Source organism: Nyctereutes procyonoides, unplaced genomic scaffold, assembly GCF_905146905.1.
Source record: "Nyctereutes procyonoides isolate TBG_1078 unplaced genomic scaffold, NYPRO_anot_genome, whole genome shotgun sequence".
Taxonomy (NCBI): Eukaryota; Metazoa; Chordata; class Mammalia; order Carnivora; family Canidae; genus Nyctereutes; species Nyctereutes procyonoides.
Genome location: NW_026575147.1, coordinates 316,727 through 328,161, shown reverse-complemented (window position 1 = coordinate 328,161; position 11,435 = coordinate 316,727). Strand labels below are relative to the sequence as shown.

At 36.2% G+C, this 11,435-nt stretch overlaps 1 protein-coding gene across 1 annotated transcript in view; it reads left to right on the top strand.

Moving 5' to 3' along the window:
* Positions 1–1,813: 1,813 nt before the first annotated feature.
* DNAH6 (dynein axonemal heavy chain 6) overlaps positions 1,814–11,435 on the top strand; it is a 242,056-nt gene continuing 232,434 nt past the window's right edge. The window contains exons 1-2 of the mRNA XM_055312464.1: positions 1,814–1,890; positions 3,111–3,345. Coding sequence (XP_055168439.1) covers positions 3,121–3,345 — 225 coding nt within the window. The 5' untranslated portion in view covers positions 1,814–1,890; positions 3,111–3,120. The remainder of the gene's footprint in view (positions 1,891–3,110; positions 3,346–11,435) is intronic.

Genomic DNA, 11,435 nt, shown 5'->3' with positions numbered 1-11,435 from the left:
GAGTATACATAAAACTCTTGTCTGCACTAATTTAGTAAATATTAAGTTTCTAATAAAGATATCTTGCCACATTAAAAAATAAGCTTGGAGAGATTTGAAGAGTAGCTTCTAATATAGCAACACCTTTATTAAACTCTGTATCTTCTACTCTTCACTTTCTTTGGCTCTTGGAATGCTCCCAGCTGCATAAGGTAACATTAGAACATAATCACCTTCATCTAAAAAAAAAAAAAATCCTGGGCCTGAGAAGCAATGGTCTTTGTCTCTACTGCATAAATTTTGAAGGAATCAGATTAAAATATTCACTGCAAAAAATAAAATATTCACTGCACAGCTTAAATGAAATTTATAGATGTGTCTAACACTGCATATTATTCTAATTTTATGTTTTGATGGATTGGCTTTAAATTTCTTTTATTACTAGTTTATATAAATTATATTTTATTGGCTCTGCCTGGCTTTGTGTGTACCTTTTATCTCTGGTAAATTAGTATTTATGTCTACATTTAAGGTGTTTTTGAATTGTTTCTCAACTGAAGTAACTCCCTTGCTGTTTCCAGTGTCTGATTAGGGATTAGGAGATGTGTATTCTAGGTTTTGTCTCTGCCATGACTAGCTGCCTAACCAGGAGTAAATAACTTGCCCTCTCTCTCTGGGTCTCAGTTCTCTTATTAATCAAATGGAGGAGCTAGATTAAGTAATCTATAATCTTCATTCCAGCTCTATTGACACATGCATGATTCTCTACCCCGTAGATGGTGCCCTACCTAACATGTAAAATACCTATCTGAATACGTTAAGATTGAGAAAATGCAGGTTGTATGATAGATAGGTCAAGCACTTCTTACAGGGTTTGGCATTCAACCCAAGAAACAAATATCCAAGGTAAAAAGAGAGAGAGAGAGAGACCGAAAAGCACAAAAGAAGACGATGAATTGCAGTGGTGATTATGTCATTTTGGAAGGGGCGGCTGAAAACCATCTGGTGTAACATTTCCTCGAGGCAGGTGGAAAAGGCTGGCTTCCCCTGATCACTAACTGGGGTAAGACATCTCCAGTAAGCAACCTGGATCGGGGGTTGGTGGGGTCGCCTCCGCAAAGCATTAGCAGCGATCGTCTGGGGGACTTAACTAGGTGGGCCTTAAATGCCGAACAAGATCCAGGGTCTGCTTTGGTAAACAGAGCGCGGGACCAAGTAATATGGGCTCATGCTGTGCCTGGCACTAGGTTACCTTCCAGGCGGAAAAGAACATAGGTTGAGAGGACACGGTGGAGTTTGAAGGGGAGAAGCACCCACATTCCTTGCCCAGGAGGACCCCCCCCCCCCCCCGAAGGATGCTGGTGGCTGGGGCAGAGATGCTGGACGGGATTCCAGCCGTCTACACAAGGCACCTCCCTGTCTGGGGATTCTTGGTTCACCTAACTAGAGAAAGCTAGATCAAAGGGACCCTCAAGTCAGCCTCGTGCCTCATGAAGGGAAACAGAAAAGAGATCCCCGCAGGAGAAGGGAGGGAGGGAGCAAACAAAATTAACCACCCTCCCCCTTGGGCCGCTCGGCCTACCGGTCAAGGCCGCGGTCAGTTCCCGGCGCAGAGGAGCGACCCCGCCGGTCGAGTGCGTGTTCTCCACCAATCAGCGGCGTAGAAAAATATTCCGGAGGCATTGATTGGCTCAACCGGCCGGCGGGCTCAGGGACTCAGCGCGGCGATTGGCTGAGGTGTTGCCGTGGCGACAGGTCGCGCACAGGCGCATTGCATGTCTGTAGAAGCCGGGTGGCTGCTAGGCAACAGCAAACATTCCCGACTACAGTCAACTTTCTCCTCCCAGACCTGGCTTTGCCGTCTCTGGAGACCTTGGGCAGCGGCGGCTCTGGCCGCTCTAGGCTAAGTTGGTGAGTCCTGAGAAATAGAGCTGAGAGGCTGGGCTCCGACTGCTGGGCCGAGGCGTCAGCTTGGCTTTCGGAGCACATAAAGGATCAGTAAGGTTCAGAGAGGCAGAGAAAGTCAGTAGAAAGGCATTTAGTGGCCATTTACTACCTACTTATCATTTTAGAGGAATGGAAACTGAGGAATAGAGGTGTCAAGAGACTTGTCCAAGATCTCACAGAGGGATCAGATCTAGACTGCGCTACTCAATATGGTAGCCACTGGCCACAAAGTGGTGAGTTGAGATCGGCTCTAAATGTGAAGTACACACTGGATTTCGAAGAGGTGGTAACAAACAATGAAGTAAACATTAATAAGTTTTTTTTATTACATTTTGAGAATATTTGGGATCCGTTAAATAAAGCACATTTAAAATTAATGTCACCACTTCCTTTTTTGGGATTTTGAATATGGCTACTTGAAAAAATTAAAATTGCATAGGAGATTCTGATTGGCCAGCACAGATCTAGACTAAAACCTAGACCTGCTGACACCTGTCTTGACCTTATGTGCTCTGGTGCTCTTTTGGAGGGAAGTGTCTCCACCCATATGGTGGGGTGGGAGTGTGAGTGGTGGTGAAGATGCAAGACCACTACTCGAGGCTCATAGTTCTAGTATTATGAATCAGTATGGGCTTTTTAACAATTTCCTCATGCATCTGAGAGTTCCAGGAGCGGTGTTTTAGGATTTAATCCTCAACTATTTTTCCTTTTGGTTGTTTCTTGTTTTGGTTTTGGTGTTTTGTTTTTGTTTTTGTTTTTGTTTTGAGCGCCTAGGCTGTATTTCCCAGATTGCCTGCATTATACTTACCTGTATTTTGAACAAGCTCCCCTGGAGATATTTTGCATACTCAAGCATGAAAAACATTAATATCAATACTAATTGCATTTCTCTTCATCCTTCCAAATGTAGACCAGTATGGTCTCAAAACCAGTGGCATTTGAAGCATCTAAGAACCTGTTAGAAATTCAAATTCCTGGATCCCACCCCAGCTACTTGAAAGCCAGGCATTTTCATTTCTCTGACTCAAGTCCTCAGTTTGGAAGAAATTGGTAACTTTGTGGGTTTTCTTTAGGGGTGAGCAAATTCAACACTCCCTAGTTCTTAAGTCATTTCCACGGGTCCCACTTCCCCAGTTCTTCTGTTCTACTTTTCATTTTTCCTTTGTCGACCCTACCCTTTACAGGAGAGAGAGAATGGCTTTTCACACCCCAGAGAAGAATGTCAAACTGGAAAATACTGACGAACAGGTGGAAAACCCCATCCTTACAAGACTGAACAGTGGAACAGACAAAGGAAGACTGAGTATTATAGTACCCACAGAAAATGAATCTGACGTGCAGTTCCTGACGTTCAGGCATATCACAAAAGCTCAGGAGAGAACAAGAAAACGACAGCAGCCTATAAAACTAGAGCCTCTGGTAAGTTCGAAAACCAGCATTTTAAGCCACTTTTGGCAGCACAGGAGGTTGAAAATTTGCTATATTGCTAAGGGAGATGGTCGTTTCCAGACTCAAAGAAAGAATGAAAGCCTAAAAGTTAAGATTTGTTTATGAAGTTGTAAATGCGGTAGACATTTATTAAAAAAAAAAAACTGAATTCTAGGCATTCTTCAAGGTGAGGGGAATACAGTTGTGAACAAAGTTTTTTTTTTTTATCAGATAATCCTCTCTAGGATTATGTACAATACAAATAATTATATAAGTTGTAAGGCCTTTTTAGATATTAGAGTACCACTTATTACTGGTACCTTCTGGGAGAGTAACATATATGTTATATACATATAGTTCTATCAATGTATTACTTTTAAAGTAAATGCCTAGTATTCTGAAAATTTTTGTGCAAGTCTGAAAATAATTTTAAGAATCCATTTGTGCCCTTGGATAATTCTAAATCCATGTAAAGGAGCAATGGAAGTGCATAAAGTAAGAAGTGAAGGTTATCACTTGTTAGTGGTTGCCCTTTAGGCTGTTTATATGTTTATTTATTCATTTGTGTGTATGTGTATAACATACATAGCTATAAAATAAGACTATGCAATACATACTGATTTTCAAAGTACTTACTTCACTTAAACATACAGAAATTTTTCCAATCCATGCATAACGAGCTTTCTTTTCTAACAGCAGCACTGTATTTTGTTGCATGGATGTGCCATAATATAGTAACCATTAACTGGTGTCCTATTGATGGGAGTTCAGGCTATTTGCTGTTTGTTTTGTTATTGCTTTTATTTTGTGATAACAGCTAATGCTGCAACAAATGGCCTTGCTTTTGTACATATAAAGATGGATTTCTTGAAGTGTCATTTTATATATCATAAACTTCCATGCATTTTTAATTTTGAAAAATATTGCTCAATTGCAGTTGAGATTTAACCGTTTACCTTAAGGTCTACCTACAGTATATAAGGGGGCCTATTTACCCACATCTTTGCCAAACCTGACACTCAGTTCTTTTATTTCTGCTAGACTGATAGTTAAAATAACACCACTTTGTTATAATTTGCATCTTATTAGTGAAGTGTATTTTCATTCATTCATTGACATAATTATTATTTTTTGGATTCTGTTCATAACCTTTTGCCCACTTCAGAATTAGATTGTTGGGGCACCTGGTTGGCTTAGTGGGTGGAGTGTGCAACTCTTGATCTTGAGGTTGAGAGTTCAGGCCTGCATTGAGTGTAGAGATTGCTTAAAAATAAAATCTTCAGAAAAATAAGATTATTTTTTCCTATCCGTTTATGAGTTCTAAATATATATATATTATGAATACTAACCCTTATTCCATTGTTTCTCAACTTAAGTACTTAAGTACTCAAACTTAAGTACTCATTCCTTTTGAAGGAAAACATTCTTGAGCATCTATAGTCCTGATTTGTTATTTTTATTTTTAGGTTACTTTATATGAGAAAATATTAGCCTAGGAATTAATTTGAGTTGATAATAAGCAAATTGACATCTTAGATACAAAGAAAACTGCACAACCAACTGTTTAGGTTACCAAAAATGTGAACTAATATATGTTGTTGAGTTGGCACTGGACTTCCATGTGCAAGGTGGATGTGGTACTGACCACTGCTGTCTCTTCTAGGGGGTTCATTCAGTGTGCCTGCACTACATGTGTGGGGGGCATCAGGACCTACCTATCATTTTTCTCCCATAGACTTAATATGAAACCTTTTACATTTATTTCTCTGCGACATATTTACTTACACTTGGCAAAAGCATGTCATTAACCCTTTATGATCAAAGTTGTTCTATTTGTCTTCAGTGCAGTTAATTTATGTATATTAAATGTTTAGTATGTACCCACTATGCACCAGGCTTTGGGCCATGCTCTGGGAATATAGCAATGAACAAAGCAGGCAACATTCCTGTTGACATTCTAGTAACCCTAAATAAATAGACTGAACAATTTCATGTAATGGTAGGTGTTATTAAGAAAGTAATACAGAAATGTAGTGGAAACAAATGGCAGGCTGCTTTAGATTCTGTGACTACAAAGGTCACAGAATCCTTAAGAAGATGTCATTTGCACAAGCCCCAATCTAGAGCCCGTACACCTGCCACACATGAGAATGGACAAGCCATTGGTGGATTCCAGTCCCCAGCCTTTAAGCTGCCTCAACTGATGCTCTGATAGAGCAGAGGCAAGCTGTCCCCAGTGAGTTCTGCCAGAATTATAGGTTTTTTGAGTAAAATAAATGGAGGTGTTTTTTAAGTCACTAAATTTGGGGCTGTTTGTTAGGTAATAATAGATGACTAAAGCAATACAACTAATGCATGAATATGGTAATTCATACAGTATTAAAAATAAGTAAGGAATAAAGTGAAAACTGCCTGAATTTCCATCATGCAGAGAGAAAGCTTTGCAGTCAAGTGACTGATTTCTTGTGTATGGGTATCTGTAGTTTGATATGTTTATATAGAGTTAATACTATGGTATGTTCTTTTTATGATTGCCAGCTCTTATCTTTTTCCCTTCTCTTCTGTTTACTCTTCTCCTCCTCCTACCCCTGCCCCTTCCTTCCTTCTCTTTCTTTCTTCCTGCCTTCCACCTCCCTTCCCTATTCTACTCTTCTTTCATGTTTTTTCCTTTCAATTCTCCAATTTCCAAGCCCTTTGTCTATGGTATCTGAGGTTAACCACAATCTAGGGTGTATCCCTTCTTGCCTTTCTCCACATTCAGTTTTATACAAATGGATAAACACACACAAAGTACTTATTTAGATTTTTGGACATTTGTCTTGAAACATCTTATAAATATAGTACTCTGCATGTTGCTTCTTTTTTTTTTAAAGATTTTTATTCATTTATCCGTGAGAGACAGAGAGAGAGAGAAAGAGAGGAAGAGAGAGAGAGAGAGAGAGAGAGAGGCAGAGACACAGGCAGAGGGAGAAGCAGGCCCCAAGCAGGGAGCCCGACGAGGGAATCCATCCCGGGGCTCCAGGATCACACCCAGGGCTGAAGGTGGCACTAAACCGCTGAGCCACCCGGGCTGCCCTGCATGTTGCTTCTTACACCTAAATATACATTGTAGGACTTTCTCAGATGATATTTCTTTCTTTTTTCCTTTTTTTTAGAGAGAAAACATGAGCAGGGGTGAGAGGCAGAGGGAAAGAGAATCCCAAGCAGGTTCTACATCCTACTCAGAGCCTGACACAGGGCTGGATATCATGATCTGAGCCAAAATCAAGAGTTAGGCTCTTAACGACTGAGACACCCAGATGCTCCTCAGATGATATTTCTATAACGCATTCTTTTTAATGGTTGCCTATCCCATGAAAGTATCCTATTGCATGAATATTCCATAATTTATTAAATCTTTTGGCATATTTGTTTTACAAATACTTACAGTGGTACAGCAAAATCATTGTATCCATCCCCACAGGTGCTTATATTCTTGTGGAATGGAGTTCCATGACTGATATTGTTGGGTTGAAGAGAAAAAAAAAAAAGTATCTACGTAATTTACCTTGATTCACACACATTTTGCTTGGGGACCAGTTTCTCAAACCAGTGCCCATGTGCTGCCTAAATTAAATTTTACCTTTCCTAAGTTTTCCTATAATATCTTCCAGCCTTTTACTGGAAAGTATTTTGGAGAGGCTGGAAGTGCGCCCTCACACCAGATGCTACAAATCATCTCTCCATATGATTAGTATTAATGGGGCCTGTTCTTATGGGAATTGAAGCATTCTCTTTGTATTGGACTTTTACTTTCTCTCCACTGACTGCCATTTTATACTCAGTCTGTTGATGGCATTTCCCCACTTGTTCTCCCATTTTACTATTCTTTATTTTTGTACTTTCACATTTAAACCTTTCATTCCTGTGAACTTTTAATCATTTGTTTTGATTACAGTGGCTTTGTAGCATTGTCTTGATAAGTAGAAGGCAACTGCTTCCTCACTATTCTTATTTTTTATATATTCTCTGTTTTAATTATCCTTCTGTAAAAAATTTAAAATTTGTTCTTATAAGTAATCCATTAAAAATGTATAGAAGTTTCAGAGTTAAAGTCTATTGTCTACCATTGCCCTTCATCCATCCAGCTTCCTTCTCTAGAGGTAACCAATCCAATGATAAGACTGTATTGTGTAGGCTTTCAGAGATTTATTCACTGTATAAGCCTAAAATTAGCATACAAACAAATTTTTCTGTCTCTTGCTTTCTTCATTTAATACATAGCTTGGAGATCATATTAGTTCAAAAAGTTCCTTTATATCAATTTTCTTTATAGCTCATAATATCCTATCATAGATGAATGCACCTTAATTTATTTAGCAAGCTCTAAATTTATAGATTAGGTTTTTGTGACAACAGTGTTACAGTGAATAATTTTGTACATTTGTCATCTCATACATGTGAGCTTCTATATGTAGGTGGATTTCCTAGACATGGGATTGCCAACTCAAAACATGTACATTTATAATTTTGGTTAATAAATGATGTGTCAGTAATATAAAAATGCTATCTCAGAATAGTTTTAATTTAAATTCCTTTTTTTAATACGGTTGAACATCTTTTCATATGTTTAGGAGTTATTGTTTTTCTATGAAATATATGAATCTTCATGTCTTACTTTCTAATTGAATAGTTGTTATTTTTCTTATTGATTTGCATGAGCTCTTTATTTATTAGGAAATAAGCCCTTAACTGTGATAAGCATGATAAAAATTTTCAGGTTTGTTTTAATTCCTAATTTTTAAGTAGTTGAGTTTATGTCTTCTGAGTTTTATGTAATTCTTAGGCCCTACATTTATCAAAATTGTATAGTTATCTAGTGATGTCATAGATAACTTTTCTTTAAAAGTTACTTTAAGATTATTTTTATTATTTTTGTTATTTTACATTTAAATCCTTGATCTCTTAAGAACTTTTACCAGTGTAATGAATGAAAGGATCTAACTTTTTTCCTAATACTTACCCAATTATTTCACTATTATTTATTGAATAATACTATTTCCCTAAAATTAGCAACTTTATTATAGACTAAGTTCCCTTTTATATTTTGGGATCTGTTACTAGACTTTCTATTCTGATCCATTGATCTGTTTTCCTACTCACATGTCCAGAATACACAGTTTTAATTATTGTAGTTTTATAACATTTTTGTATCTGGCAGGGCTGGTCTTCATTAATCACTACCCTCCCCCTGCCCCCCAGACTTTTGTAGCTATACTTTTTAATTTATTTTTATGTATTACATTTAGGATCAGATTGTCTAATCTGATCCTGTCAGGATCATATTAAATTTATAGATTAATTTAAAATTGACATTTTTATTACAATTAATTTTCCAAATTATGAACACAATGGAATTTTATTTGTTCGCTTTTTCCTCCAAGACCATCATGAGTGTTTTAAAGTCCTCTTCATATGACTTTTACTTATTTCTTAGGTTTTATTTTTAGATGCTAATTTTGTGCTAGTTTTTCTGTTTATTCTCTTAGGTGTTTCAGGTAAACAATAAAATAATAAATATTTATTTATTTATAAACGATAAGACAATAAACTAATTAATAATAAATAATAAAATAATCTGATAATAATGACAGTTTTGCCACCTTCTTCCCAATTGTTATATTTATACTATGTCTTTGGACTACTGCACTCGCTAATACCTGTAGAATAAGTGGGGAGAGTAGACACTTTTTGTCTTTCTCCTGAGGTTAGTAGGAATATTTCTAAGTATTTCCCCTTTAAGCATGATATTAGCCATTGAGATTTTAAAGGAAGTATCTATCCTTTTTTTTTATTTAAAGATTTTATTTATTTATAGAGTGAGGCAGAGACACAGGCAGAGAGAGAAGCAGGCTCCATGCAGGGAGCCCCACGTGGGACTCAATTCCGGGTCTCCAGGATCACACCCTGGGCTGAAGGCAGCGCCAAACCCCTGAGCCACCAGGGCTGCCCTCTATCCTTTCTTGATTAATGTTTTATCAAAAACAGATTTTTATCAAAAACTCATAAGTATGGGCACCTGGCTAGCTCAGTGAGAAGAACATGCAACTCTTGATCTTGGGGTCGGGAGTTTGAACCCCCGTTCAAACCCCTGCACGTTGGGTGCAGAGATTACTTAAATAAATAAACAAGCTTTAAAAAAAATCATAGATTTTTATCAAAAATAGTTGAATTTTACCAAATGCCTTTTGACATATATTGAGATGAGCATGTGATTTTTCCCACAATTAGCATTTAGCATTTCTTTATACTTTTGCAGGTTTTGTTTTCTATTATTTTTTAAGATTTTATTTAATTTCTCATGAGAGATACAGAAAGAGAGCCAGAGACATAGGCAGAGGGAGAAGCAGGCCCCTCACAGGGAGCCTCATGTGGGACTTGATCCCAGGACTGCAGGATCACGACCTGAGCCAAAGGCAGACTCTCAACCATTGAGCCACTCAGGTACCCCTTGTTTTTCATTTTCCATGAGATTTTATAGTTTGAGATATATATATATATATATATATATATATATACACACACACACACATATATATATAGAGAGAGAGAGCTTGTTTTTCATTTTCCATGAGATTTCATAGTTTGATATATATGTAGCACTTTATTTTATATATTTTTATATATTATATAATTATATATTATATTTATATATTATAATATACATATATATATATATAATAAGGTCCTGTGTTTCTCTCGTTAAATTCTTAAATATTTCAACCTTAGTTTTTTATTGTGATCCAGTTTGTTTACTTTTAACACAGAGAAAAGCAAATGGATTTTGTGTGTTTACTCTGTAACCAGAAACCTCACCAATATTCTTTTAAATCCTTATAGTTACTTTAGTAATTAGGCTTTTATTTTTAATGTATATAATAAATATCATTGATAGATAATTTTGCCTTTCTTTCCTAGTGTTTACACCAGGTTACTTTATTTTTTAAATTATGGGTCACTATGGCCCATGGGTCAAATCCAGTCCTATTTTGTAAATAATGTTTTTTTGGATCACAGTGATACCAGTTATTTTCATATTGTCTAAGGCTGCTTTGGTGCTGCAATGGTAGAATAGTTGTGACAGAGACCATATGACCCACAGAACCTAAAATATTTACCGTCTGGTCATTTACAGAAAATATTTACCAGCCTCTGTTCCAGATACTTCAATTTGAGAATTGAAAAATAAAGGTGGGAGTGAAAATAGTGATCTTGTTCTTGATTTTCACAGTGGCTTTAGGTTTTACTATTTAGGGTGATTGAGGTTTGCTGCTGATTTTGCTAAATAGTTATATTAAGAAGTTTTCCTCTGTTTTTATTTTATTATTATGAAAATTTCAAATATGCAAAAAGCTATAAAGAGAAATGTAGTGAATAAGTATGTGTATCCCAAATTAATAATGTTGAATTTTGCTCAGTTTGATTCAATATCCATTTTTAAAGGAATGTGTTACAGATACATTTCAAATATCTTTTATGCCCTGTTTTAGTCTCAATGCCCTCTCTCCTTGCTTGGAGATGGTCACTATTATGGTTTATGTGAATCTATCTAATTCTTTGTATTTTTGCTACTTTATTTGAAAAATTCAATTTCTCCCAACATTTTACTATAAAAAGTTTCAAATATACAGAAAATTGAAATAATAATAAAATGAATATTTACATACCATCTACTTAGATTAAAAAATTATTAGTGTTTTGCCATATTTGCATTCTTTTTCTATATACATATTTGTTAATTTTAAGGGACTTCTTTAAGCTGAAATGAAGGGGCTTAGTATACTTAGTAACAGAAAAACATGAAAGTATAAATCTCACAGATAAAGGTGAATATATAGTAATATTCAGAATAATCTAATGTAATGGTGGTGGATTAATCACTTATTTATAAAGCTAGTTGAAGATTAAAAACAAAAGTAGTAAAAATATAATATTTTGTCATGAATATACAAAATAGAATGATATACATCATGATATTAAATGTTGATGGAGGTTCCCTTTTCTCCATATTCTCACAACACTTGCTGCTTGTCTTTTTCAGA